The sequence below is a fragment of the Nanorana parkeri genome, unplaced genomic scaffold, assembly GCF_000935625.1.
Source record: "Nanorana parkeri isolate BGI_ZX_2015 unplaced genomic scaffold, ASM93562v1 scaffold225, whole genome shotgun sequence".
Lineage (NCBI taxonomy): Eukaryota > Metazoa > Chordata > Amphibia > Anura > Dicroglossidae > Nanorana > Nanorana parkeri.
The window spans coordinates 1,179,044-1,201,495 of NW_017306493.1; the positions used below are offsets into that span (position 1 = coordinate 1,179,044).

Sequence of the window (22,452 nt, forward strand, 5' to 3'; positions counted from 1 at the left end):
AGAAAAAGCGTTAAGGCCATTTGCAGTCGGGGTTTAAAGGTAATTACTTATAAAGTGACCCATGACCTCTTATATTGGAAATTCGCACTCATTCAATGTCTATGTATGGGGATCTTTTGCCAGAGCAATTACAGAGATAACAGTGTTATTACAGAGATCAGTAGCCAATATATAAGCAGCATATGACAACGTATATAAAGGATAATGGCAGTGAGATGAATTTGTATAGACTAGATAGATAGATAGATAGATAGATAGATAGATAGATAGATAGATAGATAGATAGATGATCAACTGGATAGATAGATAGATAGATAGATAGATAGATAGATAGACAGACAGACAGACAGACAGACAGACAGACAGACAGACAGACAGACAGATAGATAGATAGATAGATAGATAGATAGATAGTTGAAGAGAGATAGAGATAAAGCTCACTCACCTTGCAGTGCTCTGCAGGGCTCCATACACAGCTGGTTCATGGCTGCTGCATTTCTTGCTCTGTCATAACATCAGCTGCATGCAGCTCCTATGAGCCAAATCTGTTATTCAGAATATAGTGTGTAGGTGTGGGTGTGTTAGTATTTCTGTATATATGTGTACATTTAGCTACCCCTCTGTGTATGTAGAATTACAATCTTTCCATGAATGCAGCAGTGGCATGTAATTGCACATTGTACATAAGCCTCTATATGCTGCGCATGTCGCCAATGCTATAAGGGTGTGCTGACATCTCTGCTCTGGCTATTTTGCTAGAGGCTTGCTGGTTTCTGGACTGGTGTCTGTCACTCTGGATGTGTTGATGAGGAGAGCAGAGACACAGGAAACTGCGTATGTGTGTGAGATGGAGAGAGGCACTGCTTATGTGTGTTGGTGTGCCAGAAAGATAGATGGAGAGGGAGAGTGTGTAAGATATAAGGAGGCAGAGAGAATAAGGGAAGTGGCGAGGGTTGGGGGTGGCACACTGTGCCATTTAACTCCTTCTCTCCCTCATGAAGGAAATCAACCCAAATCACATCTTCTCTCCTGATACATTTTTAAACAGATGCATGTATAACATACCTTTTTCTGTGTTAAATGTGTTGGAGGTCTGAACACGCAGAGCTACGTTTTTAGCAGAAAGACAGCAAGACAGCAAAGTGTGTGCTATGACAGTGGATTATTTATAACCAGCAAACACATTATGCAGCTCTGCATAGAAGTAAGACAAGATAATTATATATTAGTAACAATAGACTCAAACAGAGAGAGAAAGAAAGGAATGGTGGAAGAGTTGGTTTACCGGCAGGGAGCAATTCCAATTGATTATGATGAACAACATTTACATATGGAGATTACATTAACACAATGACCTTTACTTAATAAGGATGTGCAAAGTGCTCTAATACGGAGATGCTTAATCAGTGATACAATTGTTCAGGAAGTACCTCTGCCCGGTAAAGGTAGTTTATAATAAATATTTAAAGCATTCAAAAGCAAATTATGTTTAAAAAAAATGCAGATGTGTAGTGTAAAATTTGAAAACATCAAGGCTTGGTTGGAAAACATTTCTTTATAATTTGGATGTACAGGCAATAAGACATGCTGGTAGGTTAACTGACTCTTGTCTATATCAATCCTAGTATGTATGTATCTGAGATAGGGACCTTAGATTGTAAGCCCCGTGAGGTCAGGGACTGATGTGAATGTGCACTGTGTAAAGCATTGCGTAAATTGTCAGTGCTACATAAATGCCTGTAATAAATAAATACATACATACATGCATACCTACATACATACATTTACCCAAGTCTCAGGGTCCCTGAGAAAAGCAGACCCATGTGTTTTTTTTTAGAGGTACAGAGACATAGGTACAGCATCCAGAATCAGTGATTACTGTTTATTAATACTGACCAACCCACATGATTAAAGTTGAAACTGGGTTGATTACTCTATATTATTATTATTATACCAGATTTATATAGCGCCAACAGTTTGCGCAGCGCTTTACAATATAAGGAAGACATTACAATTACAATACAAGTCAAGACAAGATGGTAAGGAGGGCCCTGCCCGTGAGAGCTTACAATATAAAAAATGACTAAATTACTATATTACTAAACAAAAATGGATCTAACTACAGCAAAATAAAATCTGATTGGCTGTTTTTTTCACTTTGCACATTTTCTTGTTGTTCCTGAAAGAAGCACAATATAGAAGTGTCTGGATTGCAGTAATCCACAGAAACCATTCACAAATAATTTTTTAACCAGTGTGCAAATCTGATGTGAAAGGGGGGGGGGGGGCTCTGGTGTAAAGGTGGATGGGGAACCCCAATTGTTTTGTATTTTTGCATGGGGTCCCACCTTAGAATCCTTACTAGAACTGGACCCTTATCTGGAATAAGGGTCTGGGATAGATTTGAGAGGCCACCTGCCATTTTTTACATTTCCACAGTTACAATTTCTACAATTATAGAATGGGGTGCCTCTAGATTTTACATGCTTTTAAAGAGCACCGTCATTTTAAAAAAAGGTTGAGAAACTCTGCTCTAAATTAATGTAATACAGTATTTGATATCGTGATCTGACCTAATACACATAATTACGGTGATAATTATGGTGATGTCAGTATGGTACTGACTTGGGAAAGACAAGTAAAATTTGTGGGGGAATGCACAGACCTTTGCAAACTGTCACACTTGGCTGCCTAGAAATAGATGCACTCAGGTCGCAAATGCACTGTATACCTGTCACAAAGACTTTGCTGAATGACAACAGACCGATTTAGGAATAATGCGTTGCTAATTTTCTTGTTAGATTTATCAGCAGCTATAAAATGTGAGGACCTACCTAAACAATGATCCTGTAAATTTATAATCAGCCAGGTAAGTCCTTGCATTATATGTTGTTGGTTAGGGATGAGCTCAGGTTCAATCTAAACTTGAGTTTGTTCGAACGCAGAAGGATGCTGTCAGTACCGGCAAATGCTAGGCCATTGTCATTCGCCAAATATGGCCATGTGGTCATCTAAGGTTAATGATGTCATGACCATCCCACCCCTTTGTTTACATTCAGCTACAGGATTGGGAAAGCCTCAGCGGCAGCTGATTAGGCCAGCACTGGCAGCTTCCTTCTGAGTTCGGACAATGTCAGGATTGGATCGAACCTGAATGCATCCCAATTTTTGGTAATGGTATAGTCAGATTTGAACCTGTACAGTCAGCCTTGTTCAAGAAAGTGCACAATGAAGCAGCGATATGCATAATACAGTAACCCATAGCAACCACACACTGATCTGCAGGGAGTCAGATCAGTGAAAGTTGACATATTTTTGGTACGTTACAGATAATCATTAAGTTTGCATTGCAATACTGAATAAGCCTGATGGTCTTGAGAGTCTAGTGTAGCCAGACAAATAAAATCTAATACTCAATTGGATGCCTGCTTTACAGCACACGTGTTCCCTTTGCACTGTTTTATTAAATAAGCCATTTAGTCTCTATAAGCGTATAATTTATGGAAAGCTAGCAATTAAATGCTGTGTAATACTTACTTAGTGTAAGGCGTTCTCCACGCGCTTAGTTCATTAGTAATATCACCTCTGTTTACAGCTGCTGTAACAACTCTACTAAGTTGTTATAGATATTCGAATTCCAGCTGTATGTTCCCAGGTACATTGACATAATACACCATTATGTAATATCGCTTTAAACCTACCTACGACTCTATGCACCTAAAAAGACAAAGAATTACAAGTCTCAATATTCTTGTTTTACAATTTATATTATTTTTCACAAATCTAGAACTGTAAACCTTTAAATCTCACATAACCTTTGTATTTGCGTTGATATGTGTCTTATAATGTACACTATATATGTGAAGATTGGTTGTTAAGCAAACCTGGATGAGATTCAGAGGAGATTGTTCAACAAAACCAGTGGAAAGTTTTACTGCAGTCCATGGCAACCACTCAAAAGAGGGTAACAAATAAGAAATGGTGCAGAGGAATGATACCTGACACGAGCAATCAAAAAGGTTTTCTGCAACCGCGTGATTATGGCAGAGAGAAAAAATACATGCAAACTGCTGGTTGCCTCTCCTGACCATTATGGCTTGAAATACCCGCCCTCATTTCTCCTTAAAATGTTAATTACACTGCAAAGTTTCTTAATTAGTGTGATCCTAAACTGACAAAGGCTGGTAAACTCGATTCTAGTTCAAAATATCCTAAAGTTTCCCTAAACTGTGCAAAAACTCACAGTTGCCATCTGCTCTGTGGTCGGTCGCAGCTCATATTGCATGGCAGCTAGGAGCTCAGGCACCACCTACAGGAGCTTGTTTGAAAAATCTAATTTTCATTTACAGTAATGCATTTTAGAATCCTTGGCTGTGTGATGATTTTGCATCAAAAACCTGTTGCATTTCTCACACTAATTACATTGTCTCTATACAACGACAAGGCACAAATAATTCTAATGCGTAATTATTAACACCATCCAATAACAGAACAACTTTTAACATGCCGTTATATAAATGGTTACCCTGCTTCATTACATAATTGCTTGTAGGACCATGTAGTGAAAGAATGGCAGAAAAAAAAACAAATATATATAAATATATACAGTATGTATATATGTATATATCTATATATATACATATATAGATGTATACATATATACATATATATATACAGTGTATACTGTATATAGTGCAGGGAAAGGCATTGGATGCTGGCATTGTTCAGATATTTGGAGAGCCAGCTGGGCCGACTAGCAAGATACTGAAGCTGGGCCCAGTGGGAGATTCCTTCATCCACACAGCTTAGCATAGATGGAGGAATCTGTTGCACTTTTTCCATCTGACCATAGAAAAGCTGTAGATATAATCTATAGGTGTATGGCCAGCTGTACAAATCGAACGTAGGTCTAGAGGCACTCATTGGTCTTGCAGCGGAGATAAGTCAAAGCATCAACGTTTTATTGTCAAGGTTTTGACAGAGCTTAGTCCATCTTTATCAGGACACGATAAACTGAGCACCGGCAAAATGCATGTCATTGACATACAGTGCTGATGCTTTGACTTATCTCCCCTACAAGACTCGATGAGCACCCGGGTGTCGCTATACTATTCGCCACCTGAGACGGGTTGGTGGTGTTGGTTGCTGGTGGTGGGTGCTTGTTACTGGGGCGGTTATGCTTGCTGTAGATGCTCGATACCATGGGGGGAGGGGATTGGGGGGGGTGGTTTGCTACCTCTGGGTCTTGCGTCCATTATTCTGCCCAGCTTACTGATATCACTGGTTGCCAGGACCTGGACGGGACGCCAACCAGAACTTCCCAGCTTAGTACCAACTTGGGATCCAATGAGATGCCGCCTGAGGCAACCAGTTGCCTCATTATAGGGACAGCCCTGTATACATATATGTACAGGTGAAACTCGAATAATTAGAATATCGTGCAAATATTTATACAAATAATGTATTTATATATTCCCTTAAGCTGGCCAAACACTGTGTGAATTTCAGCCAGTTCTTGATGAACCAACCAGAATCCATTCACTGGTTGGCCATGTTGTCAGCCTTCTCAGAAAATCAAAGGAGCCAGTCGGATATTTTCCAGATGAACACTGTTCCGGTATTCTTGGTATTCTGACAGTGGCACACCTGCCGCTGTCAGAATAGAGTAGCCCGACAGGAGAATTTGTTATATTTTTTTCTTTCAGCCCGCAGTTTGAACAAAAAATATAACTGTGTATGGCCAGCTTTACTTGTATAAATGCAAGCAGCCTCCATGATGTGTGCAAATCAAAACCCTTCTCCCCCGACCTGATGGTAGTAGTACTCAATCACCTCAAAAAATGGATGCTTAAATTCTGCTTCATTAGTCACTTCTCCTTCTTTCTGCCTACCTGTAAGTGAACAATGAAAGAGCAACAGTACATTGATGAAATCATTGTTGTGCTCTGCTCCATTAAGTATGTTCACAGTGTAAAGGTGCCCATACACTGTACGATTATCGTATGAGAATCGTGGGAAATCCCGTGATCGTACGATAAGCGCAAAGTGTATGAAAGGCGTGCGACCGTTTCTACTGTACGGTCGCACGTCTTCCGTCTAACAAGCAGGCTGGAAAACCCTCAGAGAATCGTACAATTTAGTGGCCTGCTTGTTCGACAACTGCCGAACGGGCCATTGCAGTCATTGGAAGCCTGCCCCTTAGGGCGTAACTACGATCTGCTTGTCCAAGATGGGCAGATCGTACGTTTTTTTAATTACTTCACAACCCTCGCAAGACAAAAGTCTTGCGAGGGTTGTAAAGTGTATGGCCACTGATGGTGTGCTGCCCTTCCCTTTACCATTTCCATTATAATAAAGAAAGATTCAGGCATTTTGCTAGTTGTAGTTAATAAGCTGACATTGTTGAAATCATCACTGTGCTCTGCTCCTGTAAGCATGTTCACAGCGTTAGACTGACGGCATGCTGCCCTTTCCTCTTCCGTTTTCATTATAATAAAGAAAAATTCCAGCATTTTGCTAGCTGTAGTTAATAAGTCATTTAATTATATATTTAATGAATACATAACTGGGTTAAAGTGTATTTTTTTTATATGTGGCTGGTGTTCCATTTTAAATGAAACCCTAAATTTCATTTTGACTTCAGTTAAGTTATTTTATGTGCTTTGACGTTTTGCACTTTCTCAGAAGAGGACAGCTTTGATCTTGTGTGAGTTAATTATGCTTCTGATCGACCTATCTCAGCTGCCTTTTAAGTCACCCTTCACTGCTCATTAGTAGGCATGCAAACCAATACAGCTGTTTTCTTTTCAATTTTAACCGCACGGCCTGTTGTACTACATATTTGCCAATTGAGTCTGATTTGCAAGGACAGTCACAGGACCGGAAGCTTGTCCCTGGGAATCTGTTAAGTTATCAGAACTGACTAGCCGTCATACTTTGTTTTCTGCATTAATATAGCTCCCAGCTGCAGGGACAGTCCCTACACCCCTTTGTACCTTTTTCCTCCAAAACTGTTCCTTCTCTAGATCTGATATACTGTGTACTATTAAAATAGCACTACAATTATTGTTATTTATTTTAGGTACCAGTGGAAGGGAAGATTAGTGATGTTACCCATAGCAAGCCATAAGATATAATTTTTTTTCATTTTCCTACTCCAGAAACATGAGGAAATTTGGTTACAATAGAAAGCACAGATATCAACGGGACAACGGGAACCTGTCAGCATTGGAATATGGCGCTGCTACTGCTGGCTTGTTTTGGAAACGACATATTATATGGGCGTCAATATTTAACCAAATAGGGTTAGGGTTGAAAACATATATGATATAGCAGAAAAATTGACTATGTTTTATCAATATAATGGGTATGCACTGTTATTTATACCATACTTAGCCTGTAATGTGAGAGCTATCCCTTCCTGTGGAAATGGCATCATTCCACCCAAAGCATATACTGTATACCCATTTTTGATCGATGGTGCTGGAGGGACTGCATATTGATTTAATTCTAAATTATTTATTCACGCCTTTTTTAAATATAATTATGATAACATGTGTGACAGTTTTATCATAACAGAAGAGTTAACTACACAAAACAAAAAAAGCTCCAAAGGAAATTGTGGTGAGAAGAACTAATGAGCTTCTAGCTGAGATTTTTTTTTAGTAAAAGATAGAAAACAATTCATTAGTTGTTATAAGAAACAACTCCTGCCGTTCCGTAGCTTCTTCCTGTCTATTGTTTAGTTGCTGATTTTTGTATGTGTTGTATTGTTGAAGGAATCGTCTTTGCAGGCATTTTTCTAGCCAGTGGCAAGTACACTGCCTGTCCCAAAAAAAAGTAATCACTGGATTTAGCTAAGCAAATAGGTAAGAGCCTTTCATTTGATAATAGTTCTAGGTTCAGCAATGAATATTCTGAATGACCAGGTTTTTCTATCAATGGATTTTTTCTTCCCTGATGGCTAATTCCAAGATGACAATATCGAGATTCATCGAGCTCAAATTGTGAAAAAGTGGCTCAAGAAGCATGAGACATCATTTTCACACAGAGTCCAGACCTTAACCCCATTGGGAATCTTTGAGATGTGCTGGAGAAGACATTAGGCAGTGGTCCGACTCTCCCATCATCACTACAAGATCTTGGTGAAAAATTAATGCAACTCTGGACAGAAACAAATGTTGTGCATAATCTTATAGAAATGATGCCATGGTGAATGGGTCCCGTAATAATAGTTAATGGTGGTTCAACAAAATATTAGAGTGTGTGACTTTTTTTGGACAGGCAGTGTATTCCACTCACTGATAAAACTCCATAAAATCAGGAGGGTAGCTAGTGATGATGGTTGTTTCTGAAAAAATCTGTCTAATTTTAAAGCTGGAGCTGCGGCCCATAGCAAACAGACTTTGTCGGGCTGATTCAAGCAAATGAACAGCCCGTTATAGCAGTAGTAAATTGCAACAGCAATAAATCACTATTGTAATCTTTTATGGCTTCTGTTCCAGTAAATAAAGTCCACTAAGGCATTTTCATGTCAACATTTTACTTGAAATAAAAGCAAAAAAAGACAAAGAAACTAATAAGACTATCCCAGCAAACCATTATATGCACATGTGCCAGACAGAGCAGCAGATCTAAAGTACTTGTTTGGTGGTTGGTGTGTGAATTTGAGCATGCACAATACAATGGCCACCCGCCTACCTATACCTACCTATATTTCCTTTAGGGCCCATTCACATTTGTCTGCTCTGGTGCTATACGGTAACACATGCATTCATTGATTTTGGATAGGCTGCCAATACACCAGAGTGGACAGAACAATGTACCTGTACCTCGATATCTGAGTGACATCTATTAATAAATGGATTTGCACTGACTTGGATTCTGTCGTGCTGGTGTGCTGATAATATCTCTATTTAAAGTTTCACTGTGAGCGGCACCATTTCGAGCACCCATGAATATTTGGGGATTTACGGTAAGAGGTGCTACAGGATTCATGAACATCTGTACCTTTTTTCTGGCGCATGTATTACTGCAATGCTTTATGTAAATCCTGCCATAGGCTTTTTTAGAAATTAAATGTTTTAAGCATTAAGTAAGCAGTGAATACAGTTTTGATTTTGATGCTATGATGATTTATGCATTTTAAAATTTTAGCAGTGGTGAAATAAACCCAAAAAGAAAATCACATTTTTATTGCAGTCATGGCACAGTTTAGCCAGCATATATTTAGATGCTAGAATATACTTTTCATAGCAAACCACATTAGCAAATTCGTCATGTATACACCGAAGCCTGTGTGTGCCTGTGCCCACATCATTGGAGCATCATATACAGGTGAAACTCGAATAATTAGAATATCGTGCAAAAGTCATTGCAGTAAGTGCTGCAAAAGGGGCCCAAACCAAAAAAACACACAAAAAATCCCCAGCTCACCTGCCAGCTAGCCTGCAACCAAAAAAAATTGCCCTGGCAACAGTATGCGTTAAAATCAGAGGTTTTAGTTGCACAAACTTTTGGCCAAAAATATGTAGAAGCCACACCGCCGCGAAAAGGCAACTCTGCAAAGTGTGGTCCTAACTCTAGGTATACGAGTCTCCAAGTGTGAGCATATTAATGCAGTCGATAAATTGCATGCAGGTGTACCAGGAGGTAGCCAACTCCTCCTAATAAGGTGCAGGGACGCACTGGAGGCCCGGCACCAAAAATGCACGCTGGGACTCCGGTGCCGCCTTGCTTCCTCTAGCGATGGCTTCGTTGGCACCGCTGATTCTCTCCTGCCTCTCCAAGTTCCCCCTTATGCCACAATCGGCCATGGGAATGGTCATAACTAGTCTTATTTTCAGGGTAGGTCTTATATTTTAGCAATTCCCAAAAATAGTACTAGGTCTTATTTTCGGGATAGGTCTTATTTTCAGGGAAACAGGGTGTATATATATATACCATGAGGATACGACTCATTGTTGTTCAAGAACAATAGATGTGCTAGAGTATGCACCGATCCTATAGTAAATCAGCACTTTTGCGTCAATTTTCTTTTCTCCATTTTCCATTATTCAGTCCTATTATTCCTGATTTATGATAAATAGGAAGAAATGTTTCTGTGGTAACCATTACAGCTAATCGGATTCTACCTCCTTTCACAGTACCCACAAGTTGGTCAATCAAGCTGTACATAATGTACAGTGGTTCTGACAATGCGCTCATGCTATATCTCTGCTTCCATACACCTTCCTTACCTACCTTCAGTGTCTGAAATATGAGACTAACAGAACTGTATTTGAAAATTGGGTGGATGTCACAAAAGGCAGTGGCTCATGTCTTAATAGGTGCCTTAGATGCATGTAAATATGGTCACTCTGAAAAGAAAGCCTCCATGTTGAGGGATGGAACCTCAGATGTGACAAATCCAAGTTTGAATTGAGTACCAGAAGAAATCCGAATACACAGTTCAAATATAAAGTCCCCATTACTGTTTAAAAAATGTCAATGCATTTTGAGAGTTTAACAACATGCTTTTTATTATGCGCACATACTGTATTGCAACTGAATGCAGCTTAAAGGAGAACTATGGGGTTAAGGCTTTTCCCCATAGTTCTCCTTAGGGTAACGGGAGCACACAAACTAGCGTCCTCCCGTCACCCTAAGCTCAATATACCGTAAGCTGTAGCTCGCGGTATACTGAGACGCTGCAGCTGAAGCAGATCCCGACAATTATGCCGGGATCCGCCCAGCTGCGTGACTGACAGCTGGCTCTGCCTATCTAGAGGCAGAGCCATCTGTACCCACCCCCTCACCCGTCCATTCCGCCAGTCAGCGCTGGCTGATCGGAGCGGGGAGGGGGGAATCCAGCCCCTCCCCTGTCACGGCAGGGAGACGGGACAGGCCCGAGGGGTGAGTGAACACCGGTATGTGTTCGCTCACTTCCCGATCTACTGAGCCGACCTGTGAAAGTCTCAATGTCACAGGTCGGCTAGAACTATGAGGTGAGTGAAAAGCACTCACCTCATAGTTCTCCTTTAAAGTGTATGTAAACTCTAACTTCCCTTATTTGCTCCTGCTTGGTCGCATCTGATCAATTGTTGCTTTGCTGCTGGTGGCCAGCCTGCCTGCACCAAGGAAAACGCATGATGCTAATCAAGAGCCAACAGCATCCAGGGCCACCCTCAGCATTCAGAAGAGGATGATAGGAACTGTATCTGGAGTCTGCCTCCATCCAGACCGGCTTCGCTTCCTGCCCTCTGCCATGCTGCCGTGAATGTAGAGGGCACCCAAAACACCTGAAGAAGTGGCACTTCTTGAAAGAGGCCTCTGATGTGAAGGGGGAACTTTGATGTTAAAGGGGGGCACTCTAATGTTAGGGTGGAGAACTTGCCCAAGAGCGCCAAGGAGACGGTAACATCATCATCCATTGCAAATGTCAGTGTCCTTCAGCCTACTAAATACAGTTTGTCACAGTGCGCTCTATTAGCGCCCTCTGTCCTTGTCTATTATTTTGCCATAAAAAGGTGGCAAAACGTGGTCTGTGCACATTGCTTAGAACTGTGAAAGAAACTTACGGCAGACTTAAGTGTTACTTTATTATTGCTCTTTGCCTCCACTCTTATTTTTAGCAGCAGTGCAGGCACAATCATTGCCAGCTTGGCATGAAAACACCATTGTGAAAGGGATGATGGGAAATTATGCAAAGAATTAATATACATGGGTAATGTCATACAGCCCAGTTAAAAAGGAAAAAAAACTCTGCATCTGTTCTGGACAAATCTAAAAAAATTTATTGCATTTAACTAAAGTTTTTGGTATTAATCTTCATCATGTGCTTTGGCACATTTGTATGTGTACTTCAATTGAATTAAGTTAGCAAGTTGTTCTGTAACAGGCACGAAGCTAGGACACTTTGTGTAGAAGAGGATTTTTACAGGTCAGAGTTACTTAAAGAGAAGCAGTCACAGCTGGCCTTATGCAAGAGTTGAAGTCATACATTGTTACAACTGTTCAGGCTTACATATAAATGATTAATACTTTCCTTTTATTCAGCATTATTTACTCATTAGTTTACATAAATGTATCAAATCACAAATTCCCTTCGTAAAGAGGGGTGGAAACAATATGCCATTTTATGATATCATTCTATTACGCACACCCATAAGCTGGAAAACTGCCTGTGTTAGGGGTTATGTAAAACCCCTTTGTCCTCTTAGCTTTAGCTCTGACTGTTCTCTAAAGTCATCCTCAGATGAGGTAAGTAATGCTAATCAACTAACAAATATAAACCTTTTACAAGTAAGCCTCCACAATTATAATTTAAGTCTGAGTATTTGCATTCCTGCATAAACTCAATCATGACTGAATCGCTTTAAATTTGTATCTGATGATAACTGTAAAGAAAATCATAATCTGGGGTAAAAAACACTAGCGCTAGGTTTAAAGTATACTAGCAGTGACTCTATATACCTATTAAACAGTGTTCTCATTTGTTTTCAAAAATCACATTTCCTGGGAACTTTTCATGGCACCGCATGTGGTGCTGTGTACCCACCTTGCCAGATACATTTCATTTGTTTGATCACTAAGAAGGGTGCTGCTTCCACTGCCAGTATTGCATCTGGAAAGAAGTCTGTTCAAGAGGTATGTACTCTAGTGATTATAAGGATTTACTGATAGGAAGGATGCTGCAGCTCCTGTGACCATGGAGAGAGACAGCTGCCATGGTGACTGTATCCATGGTCCAGCTGCAGGGTTTTAGCAGGGATAGGCAGAAGACTATTTGTATTAATAGAGCCATATGTTAGCAGAATACCTTTAAATCTAAACATATAAATTAAATATTATAATAATGTGCACTAAGGACTGTTATTTTTTCTGACAAAAGATTGGTTGTTTAGCATTAGATGCTTAGTGACCAAAGTAACAATTAGGTGGTAGTACTAAAACATTGGCTTCAACCATATAGCTTTCCCATTTATCTATGGAATCTGTAAACATTTAAAAACCTTAAGTAAAAACATATTAATTCCTAATTCATGTGAAAGAAATGTGGTTATCTACCATTACAGAGCACTATTCTACATTACTGTATTTAAAATATGTGTATTGTGCATTGTACATGTACACATGTTGTTATTATTATTATTATAATTATTATTATTATTTAGGATTTATATAGCGCCAACAGTTTGCTTAGCATTTTACAATATAAGGAAGACATTACAGTTACAATACAATTTGGTTAGGAGGGCCCTGCCCGTAAGAGCTTACAATCTAAAAGGTTATGATAATGAAAAACTAGCATGTCCTTAAATGTAACCTACCAAAGACATTTTTTTATGTGCTTTCAGCAACATAGATAAGGGATTGAAATGGGATATTGGCAAGTGTCTGAAATACTATCCTGACTGATTTCAGTCCTATCTCTCATGAGGGCCCTAGAGATGTCAATGCTAGTCTGCCTTCAAAGTGAGATAAAGCACCTTTAACCCCTGAAGAGCAAAATACAGTAATTTCCATAAGAATAACCTGTATTGCTCCTTTAGTTGTTGCAGATGATAGCAATCTATTTGAAGTAGATGAAAACTGAAAACTAACGTATACACAGCGCATTCACACCACAGTGCAGTGTGCTACAGTGCACACAGTTTCATGCATTGCCGCACATTGATGCAAGCTATGTTAGGCAGCCCAATCAAAATAAATGTGCTACAACGTACCTCAATGCATGGAAAGATAGGTGCTGTTTGCATTTTATCACACCCCAGGGCATCACACAAGACATCATGTGTTGTGCAACACTTTGGTGTGTTTTTGCCATGTGTTAGGGACCCATTTACAATGAATGTCAGTGCAATGCACCAAAGCAAGTAACCTGTGCTACTCAGTGGTGTATTTTGGTTTTGTGCTGCCCAAGGCAAGACTAAACCCGAGCCCCCCCCCCCCCACCATTCCCTAATCTAAATTAGTCCCACCCCTTCCTGTTTAAGACATTTTGCATAACTTGTCAGTCGAGGGGTTACAGTGTGCACGGTGTATCTAGATTCTGACAGGTTGCGCTATCAACGTAGCAGGATGCTCTAGTTCTACCTTTGCAATAGCCACCTTCTCCATTTCTGACTTGATGGGCTCCCTAGTTCTGCAGCTACAATAACTATTCTCTCCTGCCCTGCCATGCTGTGCTCGTCTCTAGTTCTGCAGCTGCAACACCGATCTTCTGCCTTCATATGCTGGGCTGTCTATTTCTGCAGTTACCCATCTTCTGCATTGGCCGCTGTGCTCTGTAGCTTGCCCCGCTCTAGAGACATCACCCTGCACGTAGCTTATAGGCTTCACTTCCCCGGATTCACCACCACAGAGGTGCCGATGAGCACGATGACATCTGGATCTCAGCCCTGCGGTCCTGCGGAAGCTCCTCAGCTGCCTAAAGTCAGAGATTTGGGTGCTGGTTTCCCAAGGAGGTCCGGCGCACGAACTGCCAGTAAATCCGGACGAAAGTCACACACACCAATACATTGCACAGCATGTTGACCAGGTAGAGGAAGGAGCTGCAGCCGGCATAGGTGTAGGCAGCATAGGTGGACACGTTGGTCCCCAAGTCAAAGAAGCACCAGGTCCAGTGGTACTGGCAGTAATTTATGAATAATTTATAATATCATTTTTTTTCTCTTATCTAACTAGTTTGGGGGCAGCATTTTTTGCCCCCCCCCCCCTGGAAAGTGCCGCCCTAGGCAAATGCCTAGTTTGCCTTGCAGTAGATACACCCCTGGTGCTACTGTGTGTTGCCGTAACGTATATGGTGATGTGTGCATACTGCAAGAGGCTGGTTCAAACAGGCTCTTACACCAGCATCAGTACAGGAAACACCAGGTACTGTATGTGGTAAGAACCCATTTATAGTATACTCACAGACAGTAAAATAAATCACAACTAAAATCATTTGCAGGTGAATTTTTATTTACAGTAATTGATGTAAAAGGTTTACTGTAAAAAAATTATGTTTCCAAATTTGGCATACAAAATAAGGCCAGATTGTTTTGGGTTTTTTTGTATGTCTTTTGCATCAGTAAGGAAACACTCTTTCTCCACCAATCAACATGAAAGACTGCTTAGCACAAGTAATGTCAGTGCACTATGATTGGAAAACTCTTGAAAAGCAAACCATCTTGACGTCATTTGAAGAAATACAATATAAGATTTCTGAGGTGTCAATAGTTTATTTCAAAGATGGTGAAAGATTGGGGATCTGAAAGGTTCCTTACTCAAATCAGAATATGCTGATCAGTAAACTTATCTTTCTGTTAAATTGAAAATAAAAACATAGATTATAATACCAAGTTCCAGTTATAGTGAAAGCCAGCTTTAAAGGACAAGTTTAGGAAAGCCATAGTACTATCTCACAGACTTGTACGGGATGTTGCTCCTGCAATACGGGTACATCCTATTTAAAGGTATAGGTGTGGGCAGGCCTGCTGTAGAGTTCAATAGGCTGAGTTGTAGAAAATAAGGGAGGCTGCCATCAGGGAGGTAAGCAAGCACCTGTGGGGAGATGCCTCAGCTAAATATAATAAGAGTCTAGGATGGGGAACAGAGAAATGTTATATATTTCCTGAACTTGTACTTTAATAAAAACAGTTCAGATATCCCCTAACCATCATGGCTAGGTTAAAGCCCAGTTAAAGTCTCACACCTTTACAGGCCTGTGCTGGCAGAGCTGAGTAACAGCCACACTTCTCATCACAAGTGTCCTGACCCAGAACTTCTATTGTATAGAAAGAAAGGGATGTATCAGAAGAAACTAGGAGCAAATTATCATGAGATAAAATAGCAAATGAAGTAACATTGCATTGAGCCTAATATGTCATGCCATGTAAGCATTCCACATCGCACTGCAGTAAAATATATCACCTAGCAACAACAAATTATGCTGTATTGTGACAGGAAAGATCATGGCACGTTAAATTATGAAAATGGTTGAAAGAATATATTTTTATATATATATATATTCAGCCACCACCAGTCCTCTCTAATGGGAAGACCACTCATATTCAGATACCATTAGCTCCATCATATTCAGCCACCAACACTCCCCCTAATGTGAAGCCTATTCCTATTTAGACACCAACAGACCCATCTAATATGAACCCCTTTCATACATGAAGCCTCTAACAGCCCTCTCATATTCAGCCACCACTACCTCCTCCTAACACAAATGCAATAAATAAATAAATAGATACCATACATGTCAAGCCATAAAATTGACTCTTCTAAAAACAGGGTAATAGAAGAAAGAAAAAAATTGAGAAAACAGAGATCCTGGAGAGATTCGTCTTAGTTTAGTCTTATCCAAGTACAGACGGAATTCTGTCAACATGTTGGTTGAAATACTGACACTCACATTGGTTGGGTTGCATGATCTACCTTGGAAGAGGTCTCAGGCAACCATATGAAAAGGCTTGCAGGAAATATGTCTGTCCCTGCGCAGATGAGAAGTCATCCTCAATGTTCTTAATGGAATATCGTCAGGTGTTCTGGGAGGCTGGAACGCTCCTCATATGAAGTAGCTGAAGGTTTTTTTTCCAAAAATGAGGACTTCCTCAAAGAAAGGTGGGCAATTGGCGCCTGGAGTCCAAGAAAGAGTAAATCACTTGTGGTAAATCACTTTATTTTGTCAAACAAGGAGTCTGGAGACCGCCAAAACATTTGTTGTAAACCCAGTCATTCACCTTCCTGAAGATGTGTTCATACAGTACCACAAAATGCTTCAACAAGTGTACCTGATCTCCTTGTTTGACAAAATAAAGTGATTTACCAGAAAATATCCCAAACTCTTTCTTGGACTCCAAACGCCATTGCTCACCTTTCTTTGAGGAAATCCTCATTTTTGGGAAAACACCTTTAGCTACTTTAAGTCATAAAATTGCGAGTGCCCATGAAACTTAAAAAAATACGATACCCCAAAATTTCCATAGGCAATGTTTTAAAAGCCTTTACAGCTCTAGTTTAGCGTTAACTGTAAATTATGGCCCAATAACTATTTCTCCCATTCCAGAGTGCACAGCAATGCTAATATGTGTCCATTGTTTACACATGTGTACGCACCCTACACACTTAACTTTATTGTTTTCACAAGGGGGATGAAAAGCCCCCTGTTTGATAGCATATATGTAGTGACACACACTCTTTTTGGAGGCATCTGGGGTTCTATTAGACCCCCAATGCCTTCTCCGCACTCCAAACCAAGAAGAATCTACTTGTTTTCCCAGCCAGAGCATCTGGGATCTGACAGCTCTGAACTCGGAAGTGTTCAATAATCACAGAGCATTTTTGGGGACCAGATGTTCCTTAAAGTGACATGTTTCCCCCTTCCCAATCCTGCTGTAGGGACTTACCCTAAATGATGTCTCTTAATCCAATCTTTTTCTTCTTTCCTGTCCTTTTCAGCTGTCCCACCTCTTCTCTCATGTCCCATGGTGTTTGTGCGGGTGCACGCTGTTCCATAGACTTACCTTGTGTCTCTCCTCATCTCCCGGCCAAACATCTAAAGTATGCATGCGCACGCCCCAAAATTTGAGGCCGCCCGAGACTCTTCAGATGTTCGGACGGGAGTGCGCAGTATATTAACCCTTTTTAAAAGGTGTTTTTTAAAAAAAAAATTTGCATATATCTACTGCTTGCTAACAGTAGATATATGCAAAAACACGCAAGGGCTTAATAAACCTTTAATATGCTCCCACACGCCATCCATAAAGTATTTGTTGTGATCCTGGGCTCCCAGGAGGGACAAGAGAGAGGCCAGGTACTACAGACAGAGGAGGCATTTACCAAGCCCTACAAAAGTAATCAGGCGACTCTACAGTTGCCTAGAAGATCACTTTAACCAGAAAGCCCAGAAGCTTCAAAATAAAGCTGACAACAGGGATATGGCATTGGAAGTGAAAGGGTTAAAGTGACTTTGCACCAAAAAAAAAACACACGCTGTTAGTGGATATAAAGCAAAGGCAGCTAGAGGAACATTCAGGACCAATTGCTTGGACATTCTGAACCAGAGAAGCTCTGGCCCTTCCTTGTTGTGCAGAGCTTGCCTGCTCCTCTCACCCACACACATTCCTATTGGCCAGTGAGGCAGCTCATCATTGTGCTTGACTAATAGTGATATGGGAGGGTATTGCAAGCCCTGACAATCCGACACTACCTGGCGGCAGCAGCTGCCAAAATACAATAGCCGCAGCGGGATATTCCTCCATCCACGCTGTTTAGTGTGTATGATCTGCTTTACTCATGCCCACACTGTTACTACCTTTTGTATTACTTCATTTTTAGATTGTAAATCTCACCAGCAGATAAACCTTAAACTTTTTTTCTAGAACTATATTAGAACTGCACTGTCTCTTTTAATTTTGTAAAGCGCTGAGCATTTTGGCGCTATATAAATCCTGTATAATAATATAATAATACAGGGATACAGCACTCACTTTTTGCCGTACCCTAGTTAGGTTTTTATTGCTGTTTTTGTCTCCGCTGAGGAAATTTACACTCTTCAATTGTCTTGGTAAATATGGTTACTGGGACAGAGAGTTATGGGGATTTCAAAAGTTAGGTGTGTCACCAGAACAAGGTCAGGGAAACCTTCCAATGAGGACACATGTTCCATTGACAACTGTCGATAAGGCAATTTCCCCTCACATTGGAGAGATTTCCACTCATATCTTGGAGTGTCTCTGGGACAGGAAGTGGGAAACTTCCCTAATAGGACAACAAAAAATAAACTTGATATAGGTTTTAGCCCCTTTGTACTGTATCCAAAACTAAAAACAAAGTGTTGACCAGAGATACATGCTAATGTTTAAATGCCCATACTTTGTGGATGCTGGAATTATGAGTGCTGAAATATAATACTGAGACTTTGCTGTGCTGAAATGTCGCCAAAAACTTTACATCTCTTTTCCATTAGTGCAAACACTTTGGAAATTATTGATTACCTAAAACAGTAAGGTCATTTACCTAAATTCCAAAAAATGGATTCTCAGAAGCAGGAACATTTCTGTTTCTTTTTTAAAGTACAATTCCAGACAATGAGTGAAAGCAATCACTGAATACTAATGCATTCCAGCACACTGCAGCTGTCCTACAATCAAAAAGTGCTCCGAACTTACCTTGAGTTCTCTGCGACTCACAGCATCCACTGAACACACAGACCACCTCACAGGGTCAGCAGGAGGGAAACGGGATGCACTGTACTTCAGAAGCTTTGCTCTGTAATCTCCTCTCTCTCTGCATCTTGTATCACCAATCACATTCAGACTTTCAAGGCAGGTTTGAATTTGATTGGTGCCTGTGAGAAACATCTTAGCACTGAATTATTTTTAAATTAAGTTTTTGTATGTGAGAGGCAGCAGGAGTGTTCCAGCATCACAAGCAGGCATATTTTATTTCTTTTTAGCTCTGTATTTAAGACGGGAGGGGGGGAGGGGGTGTTTACCTCAATTAAAGTGATATTAAACCCTCAAGTTTCAAAAAAAATCCTTCACAGAAGAGCCATTGTACTTGTGTAGCTTTTTTTTTTTTAATACTGCCCATTTCATTTTATATTTCAAGGGATGTACCGCAGCCCCCTCCCCTCCTGTTCACGGGTGTCTTCTTTGCCTAGCAGGTTGCAAAGGAGACACCCGTGCGTGTAGGCTCCCGACCGGGCATTGAGCTGTGCTGTGACACACACAGCATTCAACAAGCCATGCCCCTTTTCCCCCCTCCTCTCAGTATCTTGACAGGCAGGTGCAGCATCCTATCGCTGCCCTGCCTTCAGTGGCCTTGGGATCCCTCCTCTCAACCCGGAAACTCAGGGACACATCAGAGATTGTCTGGGAGCCAGCAGTGGAGTACGTTGGGTATAATTAGGTATTTGGGGGTTGGGGGCATGGAAAGGTAGTGTAACGTTTTTACCTTAATGCAGAGAATGCATTAAGGTAAAAAACGAATAGCCTTTAGTACTACTTTAAGGGGGCTCTGGGTTGTGCTTCACCGAGTCTTCATTACCTTTTTTTTTTTTTTTCCTGGACCACCCCATTGCAGCATTGTATGGGAGCTAGGTCAGATTATAATACATTAAACGTTTCTGGGTTTGGTAGTGGAGGGGATATTAATATCCAATCTATCCTGCTGGAGGATTTAGAGAAGTTTGAGTAAAATGTGAAGTACTGATCACTGTGTCATGTTGTCTGAACTACTTGAAGGCCAGATATTTATTTTTGTTTAAATTTAGATCAGAACTGCCCAACACTCAGGCAGAGCAGGAGCACTAAAATCTGCTGCAGGTATACCTGTAGGTGCTGCACTTTATGCACTTTCTTTCATTAAAGAGGACCTGAACTGTGAAAGCTGTTCCAAAAAAGCACTAGTCACCCCCATTTGCTGTGGTCTCCCTACAGCTGATCTTTTCCCCATTACTGACTTACCATGCCCTGTAAGGGTCCCGACACACCTTACGATTATCGTACGATAATCGCGGGAAATCCCGTGATCGTATGATGATCGTAAGGTGTGTGGAAGCCATGCGACCTCTACTACTGTAAGGTCGCACGACTTTAAACTTACGGACTAGTTCGAAAACCCGCCGAGCATCGTACGATGTTCGGCGGGTTTGTGGCATGTCCGTACGATAACAGCCGTACGGGCCCGTTCGGCATTGCGGTCATCGGAAGCCCGCCCCTCAGGGGGCATGGCTTGCGATCATCGCAAGTACGATCTGCCTATGCAACATAGGCAGATCGTACTTTTTTTAAGTACCTTACAACCATCGCAAGACAAAAGTCTTGCGATGGTTGTAAGGTGTGTGCCCAGCCTTATGCAAATCGTTCAGGGTACTGCTTAGGCAAAATTAACATTAGGGCTGGTAATGATTACAATTTTCGTGTTCGATTAATCAAAAAAATGTTTTATCGATTAATTTCGATTAATTATAACGCACATACAGATCCAACTACATTGGCCTCTACACATACAGCACAGCAATGAAGTAATAAAATGAACTAGGATCACACTAATCCAGCACGTTATTAATCTCACGTGCCCCACTCAATATGGCCGCCGCTTGAGTGGGGCAACTCAGAATAATAACGTGCTGGATTAGTGTGATCCTAGTTCATTTTATTACTTCATTGCTGTGCTGTATGTGTATAGGCCAATGCCTTGGCTGGCGCTCGTGCAGAAAGTTTCTTGGGCAAACTCACCAGCCCAAGTGGCTCCGTCGGCTAACGAAGGGGGGGAGGAGTCCAGTGACGTCACGGGCATCAACGTCACCGGACTCCTCCCCCCTTCCCTTTGTTAGCCGTCACGGACATCGACGTCACTGGACTCCTCCCCCCTTACCTTCTTTAGCCGTCACTGACATCGAAGTCACTGGACTCCTCCCCCCTTCCCTTCGTTAGCCAACGGAGCCACTTGGGGAAGGAGTCCGGTGACATCGATGTTCGTGACGTCACCGGATCGCCGACGGGACTCCCGGAAGCCGGCGGAGAGGTGAGTGTTTTCATTAGCGATCAAAATAATTTTAATCGATCAAAAATATTAACGATTAATCGAGAAATTAATCTTTAATTTCCACAGCCCTATAGAAAATCTTTACTTTTTGAGTTCAGGCCCACAGTGACGAAGTCACTTGAGTGACATGAGGCGTTTGAGTGTCATAAATCAAACAGAGAGAGATATCCCCACAATTAAAGCTGAACTCCAGTGTAAAACACTGTAATAGCCAGCGCAACTGGAGATACAGTACTGCCACTGTTGTCACCACCCCTCATCCAGTCAGAGAACATTATTTGATAAAAAATACTAACAGGGTTATACACATAAGGGTGAAGAGTTTCGAGAAGGCAGGAGACGTGAACAATCTAGGACAACATAGCTGAACTGAAAAGTGGGCTTAATTGGAGAAGTTTTCAAAATCAGCTATGGTGGCCTAGATTGGTCACTTCTTCTGCCTTCTCCAAACTCTTCACCCTTTTGTGAATAACCCTGTAGATGTTCACTGAATGGCCACTGTGCCGAGCAAGCAACCCGCTGTGTTACAGCCAAGGGGAACTTGCTTGCTCGGCACAGTGGCCATTAAGCGAACACCCAGTATTTTTTATCAATTAATGTTCTGTGACTGGATGAGGGGTTGTAACATCATTGGATAAAAGTATATATATATGCAGGCTGTTGATGGTTTATTACAGAACGTTGGAGAGTAATATTTATTTTACTTCGTAGTAGTGCAAATGAATGAATATGTCTTTGGGCTGTTGTGTGAGGTTGGAGGTCTCAGGCCTAAGGCTCTATGGGTTTTGTAATTCCACCACATGGCAGTGTCGGCAAAAATGGATACAACCAGATCTGCGAGGCAAGCTTTTATTTCCCAGGGGCATAGTATTTCAGGAAAATCACAGATCTGAATTTTGTCCATCCATCACCCTGCAGGCAGTTAGA

The 22,452-nt window shown here is 41.1% G+C and overlaps 1 protein-coding gene across 3 annotated transcripts in view; it reads right to left on the minus strand.

The window, feature by feature from the left end:
* CARMIL3 (capping protein regulator and myosin 1 linker 3) overlaps positions 1-1,009 on the minus strand; it is a 78,003-nt gene extending 76,994 nt beyond the window's left edge. The window contains exon 1 of one of the 3 annotated variants that reach the window (XM_018556139.1): positions 446-979. In XM_018556139.1, the coding sequence (XP_018411641.1) occupies positions 446-485 (40 nt within the window). In that variant the 5' untranslated portion in view covers positions 486-979. Of the gene's footprint in view, positions 1-445 lie in introns of all 3 variants that reach the window. The other 2 variants (XM_018556138.1, XM_018556141.1) reach the window with 2 other exon arrangements.
* Between the last annotated feature and the right edge of the window lie 21,443 nt (positions 1,010-22,452).